The sequence below is a fragment of the Scheffersomyces coipomensis genome (assembly GCF_036884675.1).
Source record: "Scheffersomyces coipomensis strain NRRL Y-17651 chromosome Unknown DFJ63scaffold_6, whole genome shotgun sequence".
Lineage (NCBI taxonomy): Eukaryota > Fungi > Ascomycota > Pichiomycetes > Serinales > Debaryomycetaceae > Scheffersomyces > Scheffersomyces coipomensis.
Window position 1 is genome coordinate 804,235 of NW_027042897.1, and position 24,918 is coordinate 829,152.

General features: G+C 31.7%; 12 protein-coding genes across 12 annotated transcripts; 11 read left to right on the forward strand and 1 right to left on the reverse strand. All coding sequences in view use genetic code 12, as the record gives it.

The window, feature by feature from the left end:
- The first annotated feature begins 116 nt into the window (after positions 1-116).
- Positions 117-596, forward strand: DFJ63DRAFT_320551 (uncharacterized protein). Its single transcript, XM_064907205.1, has one exon. The coding sequence runs from the start codon at positions 199-201 to the stop codon at positions 526-528; it is 330 nt and encodes a 109-aa protein (XP_064760546.1). The 5' UTR covers positions 117-198; the 3' UTR covers positions 529-596.
- On the forward strand, positions 597-1,454 carry DFJ63DRAFT_320552 (uncharacterized protein). Its single transcript, XM_064907206.1, has one exon. The coding sequence runs from the start codon at positions 773-775 to the stop codon at positions 1,253-1,255; it is 483 nt and encodes a 160-aa protein (XP_064760547.1). The 5' UTR covers positions 597-772; the 3' UTR covers positions 1,256-1,454.
- Positions 1,455-1,536: 82 nt separating this feature from the next.
- DFJ63DRAFT_337084 (uncharacterized protein) lies at positions 1,537-2,701 on the forward strand (the record flags this gene model as incomplete). The annotated part of the gene is made up of 2 exons (XM_064908483.1): positions 1,537-1,815; positions 2,255-2,701. 2 exons carry the CDS (start codon positions 1,537-1,539, stop codon positions 2,699-2,701), a joined length of 726 nt encoding a protein of 241 aa, XP_064760548.1.
- A 262-nt stretch (positions 2,702-2,963) lies between these two features.
- Positions 2,964-9,193, forward strand: DFJ63DRAFT_337085 (uncharacterized protein; the record flags this gene model as incomplete). Its single annotated transcript, XM_064908484.1, has 10 exons — positions 2,964-3,050; positions 3,171-3,273; positions 3,694-4,082; positions 4,456-4,822; positions 5,244-5,582; positions 6,080-6,429; positions 6,744-7,152; positions 7,495-7,800; positions 8,117-8,516; positions 8,962-9,193. The coding sequence occupies 10 exons, from the start codon at positions 2,964-2,966 to the stop codon at positions 9,191-9,193; spliced, it is 2,982 nt and encodes a 993-aa protein (XP_064760549.1).
- A 257-nt stretch (positions 9,194-9,450) lies between these two features.
- Positions 9,451-9,864, forward strand: DFJ63DRAFT_314982 (uncharacterized protein; the record flags this gene model as incomplete). Its single annotated transcript, XM_064906465.1, has 1 exon — positions 9,451-9,864. The coding sequence occupies one exon, from the start codon at positions 9,451-9,453 to the stop codon at positions 9,862-9,864; it is 414 nt and encodes a 137-aa protein (XP_064760550.1).
- Positions 9,865-10,267: 403 nt separating this feature from the next.
- DFJ63DRAFT_314983 (uncharacterized protein) lies at positions 10,268-10,789 on the forward strand (the record flags this gene model as incomplete). Its single annotated transcript, XM_064906466.1, has 1 exon — positions 10,268-10,789. One exon carries the CDS (start codon positions 10,268-10,270, stop codon positions 10,787-10,789), a length of 522 nt encoding a protein of 173 aa, XP_064760551.1.
- Positions 10,790-11,075: 286 nt separating this feature from the next.
- DFJ63DRAFT_314984 (uncharacterized protein) lies at positions 11,076-11,468 on the forward strand (the record flags this gene model as incomplete). The annotated part of the gene is made up of 1 exon (XM_064906467.1): positions 11,076-11,468. One exon carries the CDS (start codon positions 11,076-11,078, stop codon positions 11,466-11,468), a length of 393 nt encoding a protein of 130 aa, XP_064760552.1.
- Positions 11,469-11,687: 219 nt separating this feature from the next.
- Positions 11,688-12,119, forward strand: DFJ63DRAFT_314985 (uncharacterized protein; the record flags this gene model as incomplete). Its single annotated transcript, XM_064906468.1, has 1 exon — positions 11,688-12,119. The coding sequence occupies one exon, from the start codon at positions 11,688-11,690 to the stop codon at positions 12,117-12,119; it is 432 nt and encodes a 143-aa protein (XP_064760553.1).
- An 821-nt stretch (positions 12,120-12,940) lies between these two features.
- On the forward strand, positions 12,941-13,336 carry DFJ63DRAFT_314986 (uncharacterized protein; the record flags this gene model as incomplete). Its single annotated transcript, XM_064906469.1, has 1 exon — positions 12,941-13,336. The coding sequence occupies one exon, from the start codon at positions 12,941-12,943 to the stop codon at positions 13,334-13,336; it is 396 nt and encodes a 131-aa protein (XP_064760554.1).
- Positions 13,337-13,441: 105 nt separating this feature from the next.
- On the reverse strand, positions 13,442-16,895 carry CHS2 (chitin synthase I). The gene has a single exon (XM_064907207.1). The coding sequence runs from the start codon at positions 16,567-16,569 to the stop codon at positions 13,456-13,458; it is 3,114 nt and encodes a 1,037-aa protein (XP_064760555.1). The 5' UTR covers positions 16,570-16,895; the 3' UTR covers positions 13,442-13,455.
- Positions 16,896-17,964: 1,069 nt separating this feature from the next.
- DFJ63DRAFT_314988 (MFS transporter) lies at positions 17,965-19,650 on the forward strand (the record flags this gene model as incomplete). Its single annotated transcript, XM_064906470.1, has 1 exon — positions 17,965-19,650. One exon carries the CDS (start codon positions 17,965-17,967, stop codon positions 19,648-19,650), a length of 1,686 nt encoding a protein of 561 aa, XP_064760556.1.
- Positions 19,651-22,163: 2,513 nt separating this feature from the next.
- On the forward strand, positions 22,164-23,873 carry DFJ63DRAFT_314989 (MFS transporter; the record flags this gene model as incomplete). The annotated part of the gene is made up of 1 exon (XM_064906471.1): positions 22,164-23,873. One exon carries the CDS (start codon positions 22,164-22,166, stop codon positions 23,871-23,873), a length of 1,710 nt encoding a protein of 569 aa, XP_064760557.1.
- Between the last annotated feature and the right edge of the window lie 1,045 nt (positions 23,874-24,918).

Sequence of the window (24,918 nt, forward strand, 5' to 3'; positions counted from 1 at the left end):
TACTACACATATGTTTTAGTTTTATAATCTTGTGGTGTTGTAAATATTTTTTATATAAAACAAGAAATTTTCCTTGTTTCAAAAAAATTCTGACTACCTGTTACTTTTCCTTTCCATCTTCTTTTAACTTGATAGTTTAATTTATCAATAAATCAGAACTTGAAGTCAAATCACCTTAATTCGACTAATCCAAAAGATATGAGAGTTGAAATCTGTTTAGGGTGTGCTTTTGTCTATTTTTGTCAAGCAATTACATTTGCTGCAATGGTTTACTATCGTCTCACTGGTAATGAAGACCCATTTGCTACAGGCATTAGTCTTTTTGCTCTTCTTACTTATCACTGTTATATGTTGTTTTCTTTAATAGATACCGTTAAGTCTTGGTTAAGATTTTTCAAAAATCTCCCATCAATAGATAAAGATTCATTATTTCAAGGCATCAAAAATACTAGTTTATTTCTATATGACTCGTTACATTGTGCATGCTGCTTATCCAATATTTTTAAGAGAATATCGCTTTCAAGATAGATATCAAGCTAATAATTTCATTAGATAGTTATATAATCCTAATATAAAATAAATATAGAACTAAGAATTGATTTGTGTAGCTCTGACTTGATTAAATTTCCTGAAATTGTATTTGTTTCAGATTTTCGGTATACTCTAGTGATTTCTCACCCCCTACAAAAGTGCTGCCTTAATTCTTTTTACCAATTATTATTCTTACTCTTTTTCTTTTTTATTAAAATAATCAATCAATCTTCAAATTAGAATGTCCACTTCAAACCAGGTTGATGGATTGGATCAAGGATGTATATCCAGACCAGGAAACGATCATCTTCCTGATCAACTTCAAATGAGTTTAGATCAAAACTCCATTTTAGATTCTCCAGGCAATACTGCTAAGCAAGAAGAAGGAATAGCAAAAGAAAATCCTTTTGATATACATTGGGATTCTAAAATATTTCTTACGTTTCTTACAATTATGCTTGGTCTGACACTTTTTTATGGAATCTCTGGTATTAGTGACTGGTGTGCTACAAATGTTTGTTTCTATACTACTTTAGTTTATGGTCTTCTTTGTTACTTTTTTATGATTCAAACTTACTTGTGCTGGTCACAAATGAGTGTTGATGAGTTTACACCTTCTCCTTCCGAAATTAAACCTTTGGCAACCTTGGCATTGGGTTTTGGTCTCATCACTTATTATGCATGGGCTACTTGTATCTCTAGTGCAAAATATAGACAAACTTAGAATGGTTATCTGATTTAAGTGTCATTAGCTAGAGGTCCATCATATTTTGCTATAATATTGTTATTTAATTAATAGTAAATAGTCGTCTTCAATATATACTAAGTTTACAGCGTAACTAAAAAAAATTGAATATTTCTCATAGTGTGCCTAATTGGGCTTGACCGTCATAATTTTAAAAATTGTTTTACTGCCAATTACATATATTCCTTTCCTTTCTTTTTTTTTGCTTATACTGGTCCTTTCTAAATCGATATAAATAAAAGGTATTAAAATCAAATAAAATGGATATACCTTTACAAGAAAGAGAGATTTGGGTTAATCAAGAGGGTATCCCTTTAGATGAAAGAGATTTTGACTCCGATGAATCTTCCTTTGCCTTGCCCGATAGAATTTTCATAGTTACAACAGCTTCAACGCCATTAGTTCAAGTTACAACACAACTTCCAGATCAATTGAACCATGATCAGTTATTTCAGTTAAATTGTTTCTTTTATTTCACAGTTTTAGCAACCTTAATTGGAATTATTATGCATTATCATTTTACTCGTGATAATGGTTCAGTTTCCGAAATAATATGTAACCTTACTGTACTGATATGTTTCCCACCCTTATTAATGTGTGGGACAATGGTTTCTATCCGCTTAAGTGGTTTGGATGGTCGTGAACATAGCTTGTTAAAAACTTTACAATATCTTGTGTCAGCATTATTATTTTTCAATTTAACTCTCTACATTAGTCTTATTCACGCCTCTGATCATATGTAATGAATATTTATAACATTACAAAAGAAAGATTTCTCATTCGCCTGTTCTATAACATATTCTAAAATCTTCATATAGTTAAAGTTATAAAAGTTGAAATTGTATTTAATCATTATATGTAGTATTTCTCGGTAGTAAGAATCAGTCTTTTTTTATTTTAGATGCTGCCAAAATGTTTTAGATCACTATTCTTTAAGCTTTTTTTAAAATCAAACTGTTCTTAAACAATCAATTTCAGATGAATATTATTTTGGCTGATCAGGAATATCCTGATCAGAGGTTCTTGATCATGGAAGATGTATTTAATGATGGTCCAGTTGAACAAGATGAACCCGCAACTCCTATAGATCAAATGCCTGGGGAAAATAAAAGCATCATTAGGATACTCACTCAACTACATTTGCAAAGATTTGCTTATTATGCTTCTCTTATATTGTTATTTGGTTGGACCGTTTACTATGGAATAAGTGGTGTTGAAGATGCTTATACTAGACGTGTTTGTTTTTATACCTTTTTAGCTTATTGTTTTCATACTATGGGTATTTGTATAGTTGCTCACGGAACTCTTATTCAGGATCCTGACATTAAAAGTCCTTTGAGTGGTTCTTGTTTGGGATCATTAGCTATTTTATCTGGTTTGGTCTGTGTTTATTGTCGTTTGGTTTTGAATTTACTTGATGAATAGAATACTTTAAACATAATTTACTTAGCTATATATCCATGGTTATTTGGCCAATTATTAATCCTATATATTATAGGATAAATTCACCTCTAATAAAAAATATGTGTTTCTCCCTCAGTGTGCTTATTTGCATTTTGACCGTCATAATTAATTTTCGACTATCATAATTCTGTTCAACCTCTTATTCTTTTGATATATTCGTTCACTATAAATTCATCAAATCAATCATAGTGCTGATAAAATGGAGATTCCTTTGGTATATCAGATGAATCAAGAACAAATGTTCATGCAAGAGCAAGCTGATGATCAATTAGGTCAACCTCCTGTCGCAGCCCCTCTACCACAAGTTCCAGTTGAAAGGGGAAACACAATTGGACTATTTAACAAAATAAAGTGGGATGATCTTATATTTATTCTTTTACTTACATGTTTGTTTGGGTGTAGTCTCTACTATGGTATCACAGGAGTCAAGGATAGATACACTAACCTAGTTATTGGTTATACTTGTATTGTTTACCTTTTTCTCACCAACGCTTTCGGTTCCATTGTGATTGAAGCTATTGTTGGTGAACCTCGTGTTAGGCGTGAATTTCTGGAATACTTGCGTATGACGGTTATATCATTGGTTTCTTTATGTATCTACTTATATACGTATATGATTTGGGAATAAATTGTAATGTTTATTCTATCTATAGAGATATCAAGTCAAGCTCAAAATTACTCTAGTCTGATTAGTATTGTTAAAGTTGATTTTAATTCTACTTAACTCGATTTTTCAACTACTCAAATTGTTTAATTTATAATAAGTTAACAACAATGTTTAAATTGTAGATTTCTTATAGTGTGTGTCTATTTGGGTTTGATCGTCATAATTTTAAAATTCTTTTTTTTTTGCTGCCAAATTAATGTATCCCTTTTCTTCTTCATTTCCCTTTCCATTGTCATTTCTAGTTCAATCTACACCAAAGATATCAAAATGGATATACGTTTTCCAGAAAGAGTTATTTTGGCCAATGCAGATGATGTACCTTTAGAAGACCCAAATGATGATGTAAATGGAGTTGTCTTGCCAGCACCGGATAGAGTTTATAGAGTTACTACAACCTCAACCCCATTAATTCAAGTTATAACAGAATTTCCAGAACCAGAGATGGACCATAAGATGAATCAGCTCCTTGGATTCCTTTATTATACGGCTCTAGCAACATTATTTGGAATAAATATCCATAATCATTTTACACATAATAATAGTGAATTTTCTGCATTCGTATGTGGTTATAGTATTATAATCTTTTTTGCTCATGTTGTTCTGAATGGGATGCTGACCACTTACTGCTTTACTGGTGCTGATGGTCGTGACCATTCTTTAGCTGAATGCTTTAAAGTTCTTTCATTCACATTTTTTTATTTCATTATCACTATCTATACAATTCTTATTTATGGTAGAGATCATCTTGAACGCTAGTGTCAAGTGGAAACTGTCAGCTTTCATAGATGTGAATTTTGTTACCTGCAGAGAAACAGCATTTTTACTAAACAACTAAAAGCTAAATAGGTTATTTAATTTATATAAGAGATGGATACAGGAATTTGTAGTGTTGTATTATATCTTTGTTTAATGTAATTTTCTGTATGTTATCCCTTTTTCCAATGCTTCCAAAAATCCTTTTTTTGTATTTTTCTTCTTTTTGATTGAATTTAGGTACGAACAGTCCTCATAAAGTCAATTATAAATGAATATCCCTTTAGAAAATCAGGCTGATCAGGGTCAAGCGTTCTTGCAAGAACAAGACAATCGTTATCAAGAGGAGCAAGTCGATCCAGTTGTACCTTTAGTTCAAGTTGCAGAAAAGACTGAAACTACGATTGGATTACTCGCAAGAGTACGTTGGGAGAGAGTAGTGTTTATCACTATACTTCTAGTCTTATTTGGTTGGACGGTTTACTATGGTATAGTTGGTGGTGAAGATATCTATGCTTTAGCAGTTTTAGCTTCTACTGGTTTGATTTATTTTATCATTTCCATTTCTTTTGGTTCACTTGCTTTTGTGGTTTTTACAAAGGACAATGGTGTTAAAGGTGCTATAGGATTTTCTGGTTTGGCATCTTTGGCTATTGTTACAGGTATGATTTGCATATATTCTATTAAGCTTATGGTTAATATGGTGTGATTGGTTACTCTCCTACTACAGAACAAGTTACACGCAGAATCGATAGAGAAAAATATCTAACTACACATATTATATTTGTGACCTGAAGTTGGACTTAATGTTATCTAATTCACTGATAATCGATATCTTATATCTTCTATCAGGAATCTAAATTTTGAAATTCATTAATCGTTAACTACTTTAAAATATATTTACATAGAAAAATTAGTTATTTTGTTGTATTGAAAAGTTTATATTATATGAATTTTATTCTCTCAACAATTTATCTGTATTCTGAAGCAGTCATAAATCTTTATATTTCATATTCTTTAGTATTTACAAATCAATCTATATCCAAATCGATCTAATAACAACATAAATGGACATAAATCTAGATGATCTCAATAATCAAGATCAATTACCCTTGCAAGGGCAACAAGTTGATCAACCAGTCGTTTTAGCAGCAGTTGATATACCAGGTGTCCCTTTAGCTCAAGCCCAATACGAAAGAGATAGTATAATAAAACTACTCAAAAAAATGAATTGGGAGAATGCTATACACATTCTTTTACTTGCTGGCTTATTTGGTTGGGCCTTTTACTATGGTGTCACAGGTGTTAAAGATAGCTATACTAAAGTTGTCTATTATTATACCTTTATAGTTTACCTTGCTCATGCATTTACTTTTCAAACTGCTTTCGTTCAATCTTTTTTAGTTCAACCTCCAATAATACGTACTATGCTGGAATATTGTTTAATTGGTGTTATGCACTTAGTTTGTTTCATTATCTTGATTTGTATTGCTGTGGTTTTTGACATCTGAAGCATAAATAGTTTATGCAATTTGTATAGAGATAACTAGAGGTCCACAATTTTTTTTTAATTAACTTAAAGTCTTACTCTTAGTGTCATGTTTATAAAGTTATATCTTTACTTAGAAGTTTAATCGATATATCGTCAACTAAAATATGTAGATTTCTCATAGTGTGCCTATTTGAGCTTGACCGTCATAATTTTGAAAAATCACATAGTGTGCCTAATTGGGCTTGACCGTCATAATTTTAAAGGAGTCTATTTTTTCATTGCCAAAACACTTTTACTTCTTTATCATTCTTTCTTCCTTTTCTACCGTACGATCTAGATTGAAGTTAGCATTGTTAACTAAGCTTGTGTTTCTATTTCTAGGAGAACTAATCAGATTGGAAAATGAATACACCTGATAATCAAACAGATAGTACTTCGTTAGTTGAAATTGGTTCAACCCTTGAAACTGGCTCAACCCTTGAAACAGGTTCAACTCTTGAAACTCAAGCAATTGAACAAAAGGAAGCAAAGTGGAACTTGTTTTGTCCATATTGTTTATTAAGTTTGATTCTTGATGCAACGTTAATTTGTTTAGTTAACTACTTTTATATTACTGGTAATACTGGTCAATTCTCTAAATTTGTTTGCAGAGTAGGCATTGTTGTTTATGCCTTAAGTTTTACTTACAGTGGAGCTGAAGCATTTATATTTTTAAGTGGAATGGATGGTATTCATCATCCCTTGCTTCAATCTATGGAATCTTTATTTTCTGGAATTGTTTTCTACTGGATTACACGCCATATGCTTTTTATTTATTGGGCACTTCATGGTACTTCTTATCCATAATTCCAACTTAAATGGTTTTTTGCTACAATTTTCTATCAAGATATATCTATAATTTTTTAAAATCTGAACCATTTGTATATGCTGTAATTTAATTTAATAGTTGGTCAATAAAATATTTATCTGTTGTAAAAGAATTTGCAAAAACTAAAGAATTTGTCTCACCCCTTTTCACTTATTTTATGTGTATTTTTCTTTATCATAAGAGTACAAATTAAACAACATCTGTTCTTACTACATAATATAAGGAATCCAGTATGCCTTTACAAGAAAGCTCTTATGAAGTCGTATCTGCCGATCAGAACTCTCGAGTTGGTACCATGACTGCAATAGTTCAAATTCCACCTCAAACAGAAATCGCTCCTAGAATGATGGGAAGATTTCGTTGGCAGAGTGTTATATTTCATACCTCTGTTTTTTGCTTACAAGCTTGGTCATGTTATTATGTTTTTACTGGTGTTAGAGATACTTATTCGAAACTGGTCTTCTATTACACCTCTTTGGTTTTCTATCTTCATTCAATAGCTATGGCTGCCATTGTTTCTGATGGTTTAAGAAGAGAACCACGTATGAGACCTATTTTTGGGTATCCCAATACCTTTCTTTTGGTTGTTTCAGGTGCTTCTGTTTCTTTCTTAGCTTATCTAGAGTATGCAAGTTCATAGAATGGGGAGATTAATTTAAGTCAAACTTATGAGATAAATTAAAGATTGAAATAACCATATTACTTCATTGTTGAAGTTGTTGTTACAATTGTTAACTGGTATCATTCTATCATATATAGGAATAAATTAATTGCACCATGTAAAATATGTAGATTTCTCATAGTGTGCCTAATTGGGCCTGACCGTCATAATTTTGCAAGAGCCCCTTTTTTCTTTCGCTGAGGCCAAAACAGTTTCCGTTCTTTATCACTCTTTCTTTCTTTCTCTTTTCAACTAAAGTTAGATAATAAGGTAATTCTGTTCCCTGTATAGTTAATCTACAATTCAGTTATAGAAATCTTATATCCATATAATAAAATGGATGATCTTTCACCACAAGGAGCTCATTCAGAAGAGTCAAATCCAACTCCTGAAGGTTCAGTCAAAAATGGGAAAAAAGTTGAGGGTTTCTGTTTCTGTCCAGCTTGTCTAGTTCATCATACAATTTTGGTGGGTCTACTTGGTCTGGTCATTTGTCTTCATATAATACATCCTACTGGTGATTATGCTAAATTGATTTGTAATTATTGTACAGCTATTTACTATTTAAAATATATTTTTGATGGATTGGAAGCTTTTATCATTTTAAGTGGTCTTGATGGTTTTGAATATTCCTTGTTCCAGTCAATGTATGCTTTGTTTTGGACAGCACTTTATATCTCAATCGCTATTTATCTGTCATTCGTTTATAGGAGTGTTTTTGATGTATAGTACTAACTTAAAATGGTTAATATTTTTTGAATATTAATGTTTCATTTTCAATTGTATTAATATTGAGTTAGAATTAGGTTTGTTGTTAGTTAATTAAATATATTATTTGTTGTAAAAACACAAATGAATTTATTGTTTCCCTTTTTTTATTTCTTCTAAAATATATTTATCTCTGTTTCTTTACCATAAGAGAACTTATTCAACAGAATTCTTTACCCCTAGAGAATACAAAGAAGCGATTATGTCTTTACAAGAAAGCTCTTATGAGCTTGTATCAATGGATCAGCACTCTCTGCTTGCTGCAAAAGTTCAAACTCAAACTCAAACAGAAGTCACTCCTAGAAAACTGAAAAGAGTTCGTTGGGAGTCTGTTATATTCTACATTATTCTTGCTGTGTTATGTTGTTGGGTCCTTTACTATTTTTTCACAGGTGTTAGAGATAGATATACTAAACGTGTTTGCTACTTTGGTTTTTGGATTTACTTTGCTTTAACAGAAGCTATACTTTTTATGGTTTTTATTAAACAAAATCAAAATCAAAACTCAGTATCATCGTATGCTGTCAAATTGTTGATGGCAGCAGCTTCATGTTGTATGTCAGTGTTGTCTGTGCTTACAATAATGTATTTGGCAATGAGTTCAGAATAACTCATGAGATAGCAAAGGGTCTACTTGTATTGTTGTAACATTATAATTGATACAAGTATTTGTTAGTATTTCTCAATACATAGTGATTAATTTCTTGTAACAATTAAAATATGTAGATTTCCCATAGTGTGCCTAATTGGGTCTGACCGTCATAATTTTTTATGTGCTGCCAAGTAGGGATTCTTGTTCACTTTGGCTAACCTTACCATAACATACATTGGCAATATAATCTAATACAATGACTTCATCAAATAGATTCAAACAGGTCAGAATTGGTTCTATCCATTCTGATTTAACCAGACAACAAATAGCAAAAAGCTTTTCAAGAATTCGCCAGCTAAATAGTACCATTTTAATAATTGTGTATTTAGGAAACTTACTTGCTTTGACCCTCTTTTACAGTTCAACTGGAATTTACAATGAATTTGCAGCAATAATTACTGTCATAACTGCTGGAACATTCGGAATTCTTACATTCATGGGTTTGATTGATATCTATTACATTTTGAAAAATTATGGTGAGTTTAATCCTTGGAGAGGTATCCTTAATGTTATCTTTGTCTACGTTTTGTATAGAATAACACATTATTCTTGGACAGCTTACTTATTTGCTGAATCAACTAGTCAAATTTGAAGATTTTTATTATAATTATCAGTTAATGATTTTATAGTTATTTATTTGGGTTGTCTAAATAGAAGTAATTATTTAAGGGGATGAAATTGTATTTGTGGACTACACTACAAATTTCCCTTTTTCTCAATGCTGCCAAATTTATTTTGTTCATATTGATCCTTTTAAGTTTCTTCTTTCTTTCTTTCGTATTCAACTATTTAACTTCAATCAATCAATTTAATTAAGTTACTTGGTTATAAAGTATAACTGTTGCTCAAATGAGATTTTCAGATAGAGTTTTGATGGTTTACGAAATGGGAACTTCGCCAGTAAATTTGATGACTTTGGTTCAAAATTTTAAAAGAATCCGTCTTGCTGGAAATTATGATCGAATAGTGATTACTTTTTTCTTGTACCTTTTTGTTTTATTCTATGGTATCACTGGTATTAAAGACGATTTCGGCCTGTTTGTTTTTTTCCTTTTTGCACCTTTGCTTGTGGTTTTGACTCTTGCATATGGAGGTGCTGTTCACGAGCTCTGGAATAATCCTATTAAAGATGTTTCGTTTGGTTTAATATGTGTTTCATTTTGTATTCATATTCTATTTGCTTGCTATGGATTAGTAATTGCAACATCGAATCCACTTAAACTATCTCCTGAGGCTTCACTATTATTCCGTGAGCTCAGTTAGGTTTAGTTAAACGCATAAAATATTTTAAGTTGCTCCTATTTAATTATTAATTATTAATTATTCAATGGGTATATATGCTAAATAAATACCAATGGCCTATTATACATTGTAGAATATACTTCTCATTCTCCTAGCTAGTCTATGAATCAAATAGAGCTCAACACTGGTAAGAATACCAGCTAATTATATTATCATACACTTAAAGTTGAACTTACTATTATCAACTTCACTTTCACTTTCACTCGATGTTACTCTATGTTTCTTAACATGAGTCCAAATTTCGATATTAAGTAATATTGAACAACTTAAATAGGTTTATATTTCTTAAATAGTATACTTAAAAAATCTTAATTTTTTCTTTTTTTATTTGAATTTCTTTATCAAACATCATTTCGAAAGCCAAATGACCATGGAAGGTCAATCAATTGAATTAGAAGAAATGCATATGGGTTTATCAGAAGGCTCTGATGAAGATGTCTTTCATGGGGATGACATTTATGAGGATGTCTTCCTTGATTACGTTTATCAAACTGATGGAGTAACCCCCTTAATTCAAAATCCAGTCCAGGGTTCAGTTCAAAGAGAAATAATTCCTAGAAAGATGAAAAGAATTCGTTGGGAAACTATTATATTCTACATTATTCTTGCTATGTTATGCGGTTGGAACCTTTACTATGCTATCACTGGTGTTAGAGATAGATATACTAAGACGGTTTGTTTGTTTACTATTTGTATTTATTTAGTTTTAACAGCAGCTTTACTTTTGATAGTGCTTGGTACATATAAATGCAATCCAGCAGTGAACTCCGATATTAGAAGAATCTTCAGTATGTTGTTGGCAATAGCTTCATTCTGCATCTTAATGATGTCTATCTTTACTTTAGAGTCACTTTTACCAATTGATCGATCAAGAGATAAAGCATAAGAGTAATTAAAACCACCTCGTATTATTGTATCATTATAATTGATACAATTCTTTGTTAGTATTCTTCAATACATAGTGATAAATTCATTGTAACAACTAAAATATGTAGATTTCTCATAGTGTGCCTATTTGAGCTTGACCGTCATAATTTTAAAGGAGTCTATTTTTTCGCTGCCAATCCACTTTTACTTCATGATCTTTGTTTCTTTCTTTCTTTATCAACTGAAGTTTAGGTTCTTTTTTCAGTATTACTGATCTACATTTCAACCAAAGAAGACTTGATTAGATGGATAATACTTCATCAGAAGAAGTTCATTTAAGTGAGTCGAATCCAACCCCCCAAGATTCAGAAAAAGATGGAAAGAAAGCAAAATGGTTGTGTTTGTGTCCAGCTTGTATAGTTCATCATACAATTTTGGTTGGCCTACTTGGTCTGGTTATTTGTCTTCATCTCATCCGTCCAACTGGTTATTATCCTAAATTGGTTTGTACTTATTGTACTGTTGTTTACTACATAAAATATATTTTTCATGGAATTGAAGCTTTTATCATTTTGAGTGATCTTGATGGTTTTGAGTACTCCTTGTTTGAATCAATGTATGCTTTGTTTTGGCCTATTTTTTATTTCTTGATTGGTTTTTATCTGGCATTCGTTCATGGGAGTGTACTTGGTGTTTAATTCGTACTTAGATAGGTTAATACTTATTAGGTTTGAGTTAGGTTTATTGTTAGTTAATTTAATATATTATTTGTTGTAAAAATTCCTCCATTCGAATTTATTTACACTTTTTGTTTCCTCCTTTTCATTTCTTCCCAGCTTTATTTACTTGGATTTCTTTATCATAAAAGAACTACTTGAGCTAAACTTATCATAGCAAAAGAAGATAAAGTAGTGGATATGTCTTTACAAGAAAGTTCTAACGACGTTTTATCACAAGATCAAGACTCTCAAGTTGGTACCATTAATGCAATAGTTCAAATTCCAGGTCAAACTGAGATCGTTCCTAGAAAAATGAAAAGAGTTCGTTGGGAGTCTATTATATTCTACATTATCCTTGCTATGTTATGCGGTTGGAACCTTTACTATGCTATCACTGGTGTTAGAGATAGATATACTAAGACGGTTTGTTTGTACACTATTTGTATTTATCTTGTTTTAACAGAAGCTTTACTTTTAATGGCTCTTGGTAAATGCAATCCAGTTGTGGATTCAAGAACAAGAAGAATCTTCAAATGGTTGTTGACAGTAGCTTCATATTGCATCTTTATGATGTCAGTCTTTACTTTAAACTCCATTGTCCCAATTGATCAATCAAATGATAATGCATAATTTAAAACTACTTGTCCACACAAGGTGTAAATATCATTCTAATTGATGCTATTGAATTAGTATCTTCAATACATACTAATAAATTTATTAAAAAATGTAGATTTCTCATAGTGTGCCTATTTGGGTCTGACCGTCATAATTTTTTATGTGCTGCCAAATAGGGATTCTTGTTCAGTTTGGTTTACGTTACCATGACATACATTAACAAACTAAAGTAATAGAATGAGTTCATAGAATAGGAGAAAAGCAGTTCCATCCATTCTGGTTTAACTAGACAACGATTAGCTCAAAGATTTTCATGAAATTGTCAGCCATTTTAATAACTGTATATTTAGGAAGCGTGTTTAGTTTGACCCTTTTCTACAGTTCAACTGGTATTTATAACAAATTTGATGCAAATGTTATTGTTGCAACTGTATTTACATTTGGAACTCTTACATTCATGGGTTTAATTGATATCTAGTACATTTTGAATAATTATCGTGAATGTAATCCATATAACGATCTCCTTGACGTTATCTTTGTCTATGCTTTATATAGTATAACCCGATATTCTTGATCAACTTAATTATGAGCTAGTCAAACATGATTAATATGGCTCATGGCATGATAGTTATATAGTCATTTACTATGGTTGTGTGTCTAAATAGAAGACATATTGTATGTGTAGACTGCACTATAAATATCCCTTTTTCAAAGTGCTGCCAAATATATTTTGTTCATATTTCTCCTTTTTATATTTCTTCTTTCTTTCAACTATTTAACTTCAATCAATCAATTTAATTAGGTTACTTGGTTATAAAGTATAACTTTTAGTCAAAATGAGGTTTTCAGATAGAGTTTTGATGGTTTACGAAATGGGAACTTCGCCAGTAAATTTGATGACTTTGGTTCAAAATTTTAAAAGAATCCGTACTGTATTGGGACAAGATGAAATGCCCCAAGGATTCTCATTCATATTCTTTCTATGTATTTTATTCTATGAGGTTACTGGTATTCAAGATTATACTGCGCTCATATGTTGTAGTGTTTGTTCAGAAATGCTGGTGGTTATGACCTTATTCTGTGGAGTTCTTGTGCACAGACTTTGGAATACACCTAATAAAGATGTTTCGTTAGGTATGACATGTGCTGCATTTTTCATACACCTTCTTATTACTTGCTACGCTTTCTTTGTTACAGGATCAATTCCAAGTGAAGCAAGAAATCATTCATAATCATTCAGTATATTCCGATATTAAACAAATTGTGTTGCTCCCATTTAATGAAAATAAAATTAATTATTAGTTGTTAATTAATGTATATATATATATATATGAAGTCTCTAAATAAATATCTATTGTCGAAGCTTGTTATGCATTGTAGAATGATCAGAACTTCTCATTCTATTGGCAAGTCTTTGAATCAAATAGAATATACATCCAATGAATCTAAATAAAGCCATGAAAGCCACCAACCATAATACAACGGTTAAATAAATTTTAGCTCTTTCTTGTTTAATAGTTACTAAATCTGCTTGATTTTCAAATTGACTGAAACCACCAGTTTCCAATACTAATGCCACTATTATAAAATTTGATATCATCCAAATTAATACTGTCATAGATCTAATAAATGCATAATAATCTTCATTACTAATTTTGGTATTACCACCATCATCAACAGCTGGAGTTTTAATCTTTTCTAATTGATCTAAATAAGATTGATTGATTTCTTCTTTCAAAATTGGAATACTAACATCGAAAGTACCATCTTCTCTTAATTTAGCTGCACCTAAAGATTTACCCCCAGTTTCACCCTTTGTACCCCATGAAATATCATCAATATTACAGAAGGCATAAATATTCAACACATTAATATATGATGGTGATAATAAAATATATTGGACAAATGAAGTAAACATATGCCATGGTTCGAAATAAATGAATGATGCAATGAAATATAATGCATAAGTTGAAGCTGTAGCCACCACCAAATCTCTAAATTCAGCGTTTTGTAAAAACAATTGAACTGTAATTTCAGTATGCTCACGATAAATCAGTTGAATGGAATGAACTGCCAAAAAAATAGCTGCAAAAATCATATAAGCCATTAATATAGCAAAGAAAACCACAATCACAATATAAAACTTCTCTGTACCTTGAGGTTTGTTACCAAAACTTAAAACAAAGGTAGTAACGATAGAAGCAAGATATAACCAAAGGAAAATGACTGATAAGATATTACCTGGTGCAAAGCCTAAATCAGCATCACTTAAAGAAGTAGTTAAAATTCTAAACACAAGGAAATAAGAACCGATTGAAAACCAAGAAACGACTAAACTTAAAAATTGATAAATGAATTCAATATGAATAAAGAATTTTCTACCAAATGAATGAGAAGAACTCCAAATCTTTGGGAAATGAACTAAAGCATAAATAGCAGCGAAAAATGACCCATTTAACCATCTTCTTCTTTGTAAGATGAATTCAGCTAATTTTTCAGGAACATCAGTTTCAGCACTTGCAGCACGACAATATCTTAATAACCAATTACATCCTCTTTTAGCCACTAATTCATAACATAAAATTCTATCTTCAGCTAAATACATATTTGAAGTGAAAATACCGGCTTCTTCCTTTAATTGACTCTTTTTTAATTCATATTCATCATCATTTGGATCTAATTCTCCTGAACTATGTAAAAATTCCCCTTTGAAATATTTTTCTAATGGTCCTTTACCATTAACATCATTTTGTAGTGCGATATATCTATAAGCTGAAAACGCCCCTGGTAACACACTAATGAAACCAAATACTGATTCCATGGGTTTATCTAAAATATTTGAAATTTTATATTCAAAATTTTGTCCATACACGATTGGATTGGTAAGCATTTGTCTTTTCTTTAATGAAGCTTTAATTTCTCCACATGCACCAGCTACACGATGATCGATATCGAATTCTTTCCATAAATGATAAAGGGACTTCCCAGTTGGTTGAGTACCACAATCTAATAAAATGACGATTTCAGGATTTAGTAATTGTCCTAAAGCTTGGAAACACCATCTATGAGAATTGATTTTTTTAGCATTTTGTTCTTTTAAACAGAATAATAATTGAACAGGGACAATTTTTTCAGTAGTTAATTTAACAGTATCAGTAACACTTGAAATACCGACTCTAGTAGTATATTCATACACATGAGCTTGCACATTTTTATCATCAACGGTAGATTTGGCTAATCCTTCTTGATAAACTCCTAATGAAGCTAATAAAGCTTGAGCTCTTTCATTAATTTTGGAACGACCATCACTAACGATACAAACCACCACTTTTTTCCAAGAACCTGCACCCCAAACTTTGGATCTCTTTTTAGATTCTAAATGTTTAATGTTTTTAAATACCCCCTTTAAAGTTCTGGCTAATAAAATATCATCTTCATTATACATGGTAACAACAATCATTAATTCAGTTTGTCTTTGAATTGGATAATGATTTGGTCTTAAAATATATCCATCACGATAAAAATTGGATGGACCACAAGTAACAGCGGTATATCTCATATAAGAAAATTCACGAGATAATCCCCCATCTCGAAGTTCAGGATTATAATCGGGAAATTTAGTTAATAATTCAGTTGCAACTGGACAATCAAGGACTAAATGACCATTTAACCCTGGTGCAATACCAATTTGAGGTTTGGAACGGATTGGTTCTTCTTCAGGAGGTTCAGGGAATTGCATTTCATCAGCAAATGGAGATTCAGGAACGTCATCATCATCAACAACTCTAGTTAGAATGGGAGGTCTTGTATCGATTAATGAAGGTTCTGGTTCTGGTTCTGGGAATTGAACTGGAAGTAAATCATAATGATCCCCTTGGAATTGATTATATTGAATTTGTTGATCATATTCTCTTTCATCTTCATCTTCATCGTCATAGACGTTTGGAACGAATGTTTGATGGAAAGTGGTAGTAGGTTGTTGATAATAAGTTTGATTTGGATCATAATGTTGCTGTTGTTGTTGTTCATATTGATAAGATTGATTAGGGTTATTACCAAGTTGGTTCATTTCATAACGATTATTGAAAGGATCATCATTAGCAGTAGTTTGAAGTGGTGATAAGTTTGGTGGTTGAATATAACTTTGATGCTGTTGTTGATGATTTGGAGAATAAGCTTGACCTTGATCTATATTTGAATCATGATAATATTCATTCAACACTGAATTTGAACTGATTCTATTATTGTTATAACTTGGTTCAGGAGGTTGTTGGAAATTAATCGATGAAGAACTATTATTATTATGATAACCATAAGTACCCAGTTGCTGTTGATTAGGGTTTAAAAATTCTGTAACTGATGAATCAGAATTATCACGACCAAATCCATTATTAGTTTGATTATTACCTTGATTTCCGCTATTTTGATTAGCGTACGGCAGGTTATGATGATTGTAGTAACTCATGATTGCAGTTGACTACCTATCCTCTAACTTTAAACCCTTTTGAAACCTAAGTTAAACTAGTTTAAATTGAAAAATCTCTAATCGTTTAAAGGCCCTTTGATCTGGAGTAAATTAAATTTTTCGTGTCTTATTGAATTATTTCCTAATTGGGATATTCCTGTATATAGCTGATAAACACGAAGAAAAAAAAATTTGATGAATGATATCACAGCCACCTTAAGGGTATAATAATAAGCTTAGTTGACGATGATACGTAATAATAATAATAATAATAATAATAATACAAAGAAATTAAATTAGGAAAGGGTTAAGAAATTAAGAAAAAGGGTAGGGAGGAAGACATTATGTTTATATAAGATCAAATTGAAAACTTAAACTAATATGTCCAAGAAATGAAAAGGGCTAAGTAACTAATTAATGTGAAACAACTGTGCTGCAACAGTAACTGAGATCAGAGGAGGAAGTAGAAGTGGAGTAAGAAAATTAGATGACTATAAATGTAATAAAATACACAAAAGTGTGGTGATGTTTAGTGGAACTAATCAATCAATCAACGTGATGTTTCATCAAATAATTTCCATAGTAACGGTTATCAATATGTAATTATGTCAAACTGTTTCCTTTCCTGTATACTTTAAGCTCTGCTCTCCTCCTCGTTGAAGTTTCTTTTTTTTTTTTTCGATCGGGTTTACACTCCGACTTCTATTTTTAGAATTGGTTTTAATCACCTTTAAATTAGACTGACATAGCCTTGACACTTTAAGTGATTCTATATACTCGATTACAACTGTTATCTGACGTTAGCTCCACTATCAGCTGAAAAGCTATGCCAAGGATTATTAAGAAATTATGATCTCTGAATGACCCCTGTCAACTACCTCAATATTATTTTATTCCTATTGTTTCGTAATTTGTTTGATAATTAATGCAAAAGGGCTTTTCTAACCACTCTACTATAACTATATATCAAATCAACTTATAGTCAAACTCATTAACTTAACTTACCCAGTTATTATGTATAGAACCATTTAAAGTTATCAGTTCTCAGTCACGTGTCGAACGTGGAGGGCTGAAACCCAAAAGAAATTTTTGCAACAAAAATAAAAATAAAAATAAATTTCGATGAGTCATTTTGGGGGAGCCCATCTCATATACGATATAATTAACTTTGTATAAGTATAGTTCAAATCCTAATTAGTATATTGGTTTCGGAGTAGTTGCTGCAAATTCCATATTGGTCTCGATTTACTATTTTCTTTTTAGTATCTAACGGTTATCTTTTTATTGTTTTATTGCTTTACATTTTTGTTAATTGTTTTGGTGTTTATTTCATTTCATTAATACCTTTTTCATTTCATTTCATTTAATTTTATTTTAATTAATCATTTGTACATTATGACGCATGCTTTTCTAAGAGATGCATTTTGGGGTACCATTATAAATCGATTATCAGGTTATAAATGGTTTGCTCACAAAGAAGAAGAACCAGGTTATGTGATACCGGAAAAGTATTTATCAAAGCCTCAATCATTGAAACTGACAACAAATATTGCCTTTGATAAAGAACAAATCGATGAAATCAAACAAATCGATGAAGATGTGATTGAAAGTTCTAGTTCATATCCCAAAGCATCCGATGATGATGACCTTATCATCGTAACCTGGGATGGTGATGATGACCCTGCATGTCCCTATAATTGGCCTCTTTATCAAAAACTCATCTTATTAGGTGAAGTTGCATTCTTAGTGGTATCCGTCTATATGGCATCAGCTATTTATACTCCTGGTGTTGATCAAATCATGTCACAATTCAATGTTAATCAAACTATCGCAACTTTACCTTTAACTACCTTTGTTGTAGGCTACGGTATTGGCCCAATGTTTTTATCACCAGTTACGGAAAATGCCGCTATTGGTAGAACTTTAGTATATTCAATCACATTATTCATCTTTTTCATCTTACAAATTCCAACTGCCTTATCGGCAAATATAACTGGTTTATGTATTCTTCGATTTATATCAGGATTCTTTGCATCTCCCGCTTTAGCTACCGGTGGTGCCACCATTGGTGATGTCATTACTGGTCCATATATGCCAGTTGGTCTTGCCAGTTGGGCTATTGGTGGGGTTATGGGTCCTTCGTTAGGTCCATTGATCGGTGCTGTCTTAGTTGTCAGAGGTGGTCATGATGGTTACGAATCTTGGAGATGGCCATTCTGGTTCATGGCTATAATTAGTGGTACCTGTTTCTTAGTATTAGGTTGGGCCTTGCCTGAAACTTATGGTAAGGCTCTACTTTATAGAAAAGCTGAAAGATTAAGAAGAATCACCGGTAATAAAAATATCACAAGTGAAGGTCATATTGAAAATTCAAAATTAACTCCAAGAGAATTAGCCATTGATACTTTATACAGACCATTTCAAATCACTCTCATTGAACCAATGGTTTTAGCCTCCAATCTTTACATTGCCTTAGCTTATTCCGTGATGTATATTTGGTTTGAAGCTTTCCCAATTGTATTTGTCGAAATCCATCATTTTACATTAGTGGAAATGGGTGTCACCTATGTTAGTATTATGGTTGGTATTGGAATTGGTGCTGGTATTTATGTTCCATACATGTATTTCAACTACACCAAGAAAGTTTTACAAGGACAAACATTCACTCCTGAACATTTCTTACCTATGGCAATCTTCGGAGCTATCTGTATGCCAGTTGGGATCTTTATATTTGCATGGACTTCATCTCCTGACATTCATTGGATTGGTCCTTTATTTGGAGGTGGGATTTTTTCATGTGGTGCATTCATTATTTTCCAAACTTTATTTGCATATTTAGGTTCTTCATTCCCAAGATATTTAGCATCAGTATTTGCTAGTAATGCATTATTCAGATCAGATATAGCTGGTTGTTTCCCATTAATTGGTAAACCTTTATTCACAAATTTAGGTTCAGAAAAGTATCCCGTGGGTTGGGGTTCATCAGTACTAGGTTTTATTGCTGTGGTTATGATTATAATCCCAGTGTTCTTCTATGTACGTGGACCTCAATTACGAGCAAGATCAAGATATGCCAATTAGGTGATCATATTTTAGCACCTTCTTTCCTTTATATTTTATTTGGAACTTCTTTTTTTTTTGATTTTTTTTTGATTTTTTTTTTTTGACTTTTTGTTTTAGCTGCTAAAGATATATATCTTTATGTAGGATTACTTAGTATAGATATTAATATATTTATAATTCAGTTAAAATTGTGTGATTCTCAATCATTAAAACGACTAATATAATATAAAGTTCATTAAGTTACCAAAACTACGATATACGCTAAAATGACAAACGTCTATGAACCAAGATATCCATTGAAAATTGATGATAGCCTTACGAGAAGAAGTTTTGAAATACTTCAAACTTAGATAAATGATACAGATCATAATTATTTGGAATTTAACAGACCTCAAAAATTTAAAGAATCATCATTGCAACGGGAAAGTATTTCCATCAAGTTAATGACATAATATTCATATCAATTCCTCAATAATTGATTCAAATCGTATCTCTGTCAGTTCAATCAATAGTTAAAAATCTGAATTTGATGTTGATGAATTGAATCAAATAAGATTAGCCAAATTAAAATGCAATATTCAATGTATTAGATATGTGGACCGTAGCCCTGTATTGGTATTTTATAAGATGGTGTTTAGTTATCTTCAAAATGTTACTAAGAACTATCAAAGGCGACTTGAATCCTTACTGAAAGTCTTGGAATTGACTGATGTTGAAAAAAGAGAAGTTTTCGTTGGTATAACTAAATTTAAGAATTCCAGCAAACGGATGTCCAGCAAAAGAATGTCCTAGTATATCACTCTTGTCCTAGCTTTAAATAAACGACTTAAATCATTCAGTATAGTACTCCCATTAGAGATATCATAATTGGAATAACATTTAGTTTGAATCTTGTAAAATCGATCTTGTAATAGTTGGATACGCATTAAGCATAGGCTGTAAAAAAAAAAAAGAAGGTATCGCCACATAGCAAAAAAAAGGTGACTTTTAAAATCTAAATCATATTAATAGAATAGATCTATCAGATTAGTTATCAGATATAAATACATTTCTGATGTGTCATTACCGATTAGGATTATGATGGAAATGTAAAGACCGAAGGCAGATAAAACTTTAAAACATTTTCTCAACCATGACTAATTCAAGGTTCATTCGGCTTATAAGGAAGAGGAGAAAAAAATCCGATTTAATTAATTGGAAATAAATGATCGGTGTCGTTTGACACACTGTCAGATCAAATAATAACAATATCCCCTCCACATTTGATTGTAATTAGGTATGGCATGATGGATAAATTAATCACCGTCTTAATGCGAAGAAATATCTTTTTACACGTCTAAGTAAATAATTAGTAATTAATCATTATTATTTTATCATAACTCCCTATTTAATCATAACTCCTTATTTCCTAATCAGGGTTTTGAACTATTATTATTATTAAGCTTAAATTCATAAACTTCTAGCAATGCTTATGAATTTAGTAACTATATAGCATGCGCAATTTCAATTTCAACTCACACAAAATGCGCTAGGGCAAAAAAGGTCTTTTTGTCTTTGCAGCAATCAACCTTAGCTCGGTGTTTATGATGATGAAACAAAAAAAGAAATTAAAATAATCTGCGCCAGCCTCATCTCTATGACTAACTAACTAACTAACTAACTAAACATATGAAAGCTAATTTGGATATGATTAACCCGACACGGTATCAATGGAATAGAACAAACAATTGGAATTGATCTCCCTCCCTCCTTTAAAGATAGCAAAAGAGGGGGGGCTGATAGATAGGGGAGAAAGGAAAGAAGAACTGTTACGTGGCTCATCCCCTCCTCTCTCTCTCTCACCACCCTTCTCCCCTACCAATGTTCCATGGCTTCCAGAATTTCTGATCATATAAACTACGGAAAATTTTATATTCAGAACAATGGATGGCTTTGAAAATGGGTATAGAAAATCCCTAGTATAACTATGTTACTATGGGTGGAAGAGGAGGAGGAGGAGATACAAATTGGAAAGCTCGGTATTAATTACGAACGATTATTAAGAGGCGTAAACGGTTGTTATGTTCGGTCCTGTATATACATAAACACCGAGGGCTCTAAACTGCATTTTTTTTTTTGTTAAAAAATAATCTTATTTGGGATTTTGTTTACTAGTAGTATCACCGAACAATATAAAAATAGCTCACGGCTGGGTCTCCATTAATACCGAGCTTTCTGCTTATATACAGGATCTGACATCGTTTACAAAAGAAAGTTTAATTTTTTAAGAATGGAAAAAATAATTTCGCAACAGAAATTTTTTTGTGTAATAATAATTCCCATGCTAACGCCATGCTGTTCGGTATAAGTTGGAACAGGAACATAGGGTTGATAGATGAATTACTAATGTTTATGTCAGGGAGGATCTTTGATTCATAAACTATAAATATAATCGTAATTGACCTTTGTTTTGTAGAAATCAAGTTATTTTCATCTTCATTCTTCATTATCATTATCATTTTACATATACATATATATAACGCGTAATAAAGATGGTTCATACATTCATCAACAACTCATTTTGGGGTGTCATTATCAATAGAGTATCTGGTCATAAACTATTCACTCAAAAGGAAGAAGCACCTGGTTACGAAATACCTGAAAAATATTTACCAGGATACAAAGATATTACTGAAATAAAACAAGGAGAAGGAGATGAAGATGATTCATTAAAACATCAAAAGGATCAAGCCGATCTTGAAGAAGACGCAGTTGAAAGTGGAAGCTCTTCATTAAATGATGATACTGAAAAGGATTTAGGTAATGGTGATATCATGGTCAGTTGGGATGGTGAAGATGATCCTGAAAATCCATATAATTGGCCATTACATCGTAAAATCTTATTGTTGGGTGAAGTTGCATTCTTAACTGTATCGGTATATATGGCATCAGCCATTTATACTCCTGGTGTGGAACAAATCATGGCTAAATTCAATATCGATCAAACTATCGCTACCTTACCTTTAACTATGTTCGTCATTGGTTATGGTTTTGGTCCAATGTTTTTATCTCCAATGACTGAAAATGCCGCCATTGGTAGAACTTCAGTATATATCATCACATTATTCATCTTTTTCATCTTACAAATTCCAACTGCTTTAACTACTAGTATTACTGGTTTATGTATTCTTAGATTCATTGCTGGTTTCTTTGCTTCTCCAGCTTTAGCTACCGGTGGTGCCACCATCGGTGATATCATTACTTTCCCATACATTCCAGTTGGTCTTGCCACTTGGGCTATTGGTGGGGTTATGGGTCCTTCATTAGGTCCATTGATCGGTGCTGTTTTAGTTGTCAGAGGGGGTCATGATGGTTACGAATCTTGGAGATGGCCATTTTGGTTCATGGCTATTATTAGTGGTACTTGTTTCTTAGTATTAGGTTGGACTTTACCAGAAACTTATGGTAAAACTATCCTTTATAGAAAAGCTGACAGATTAAGAAAATTAACTGGAAATAAAAATATTACAAGTGAAGGTCATATTGAAAATTCAAAATTAACTCCAAGTGAATTAGCTGTTGATTTATTATGGAGACCAATTCAAATCACTCTTATTGAACCAATGGTTTTAGCATCCAATCTTTACATTGCCTTGGTTTACTCTGTTATGTATCTTTGGTTTGAAGCTTTCCCAATTGTATTTGTGGACATTCATCATTTTACTTTAGTTGAAATGGGTGTTACTTATACTAGTATCATGATTGGTATTGCAATTGGTGCTGCAATTTATGTTCCATATATGTATCAAAAATTCACTAAAGTTGTATTGAAAGGTGGACAATTTGCTCCAGAACAATTCTTACCAATGGCTATTTTTGGTGCTATCTTAATGCCTATTGGTATTTTCATCTTTGGTTGGACTTCATCCCCTAATATTCATTGGATTGGTCCTCTTATTGGTGGTGCCGTTTTCGCTTGTGGTGCTTTCATCATTTTCCAAACTTTATTCAATTACTTGGCTTTTTCATTCTTTAGATTTTTAGCTTCAGTTTTTGCTAGTAATGCTTTATTCAGATCAGTCATTGCTGGTTGTTTCCCATTATTTGGTAAGCCATTGTTTATCAATTTAGGTTCAGAAAGATTCCCAGTCGGTTGGGGTTCATCTATCTTAGGTTTCATTGCTGTGGCCATGATTCTGATTCCAGTATATTTCTACTACAATGGTCCTCAATTAAGAGCAAGATCAAGATATGCTAATTAAAAAGGAAAGAAAGGATAGATATATAAATTTTAATAGAATAGAGGATATTTTTTAATAGATTTTTTATATTTTTAGTTTATTGCAACAACCTCTAAAATAATAATCTTATACATAGTTAATAAAATAAACATAATTAATAATGAAACCTTAAGTATTGACCCAGTTATGCAGACTGATAGAACGATCTTGTAGGATAATGAGTAGTTATTAATTATCTTCAAGAAATAAATTGTTTTTATTTTTTCGTAGTGAGTTGCATTTATTAAGTATCTAAAAAGTAGATTTAATATCTAACGAGCAGATTTGTAAGAAATGAGTTTGATAGAGAAACTATATAAGGAAAACTCTATTTATTTGCAGACATAAGGTAAAATTCCTGCAGGAGTTATTAGGAGACAGCTAAGCATAGTCTTAGCGGTTGGTAGAATACTAAGCTGAGGCTCAGTGAGTGTTATTAAAGTACGATATCCAGGTTTTGATTTCTTTGGTGGTTAAAGCATCTTTAACCTCTGTAGGTAGTCGTCGTAGTTTTAACTTGTGGACGGCTAGTAGATATCGATTGGTTTGAAGAGCATCTTGGAGAGAGGAATTGCTATTAACGAGAATTGCAAAAGGAGTAAGGGGAATGTTAGGGCCAATCCTCTGCCACATTTCTCGGCTGACGTTGCAGTGAAAGTAGAGGTGTTGGACTTCAGACATGGATGGATCTAAACGTGTTTTGCAGAATGTACAAAGGGTTGCATCTTGTGGTTGGATATGGCTTCTATACCCAAGGTGGAAAAGATGAAGTTCATCAAATTTGGATGGCTCCTGTGATTTGAGTGTTCGTAGGTGTTTCCAGAATTGTTCCCATCAATATTTCCTTGATAAAAAGAAAACTCTTTTTAAAATTAAAATAATTTTCGTATAATTCTGTTGCAAAATGCTGAGAAAGTTGCAAATAATATATTGAAGAAATTCTGCCCAATTTTACATGACACCTCAAAATATTATTAGATCTATCATATCTAACGAATGTTAAATATATGCTGACTTCATAAAAACA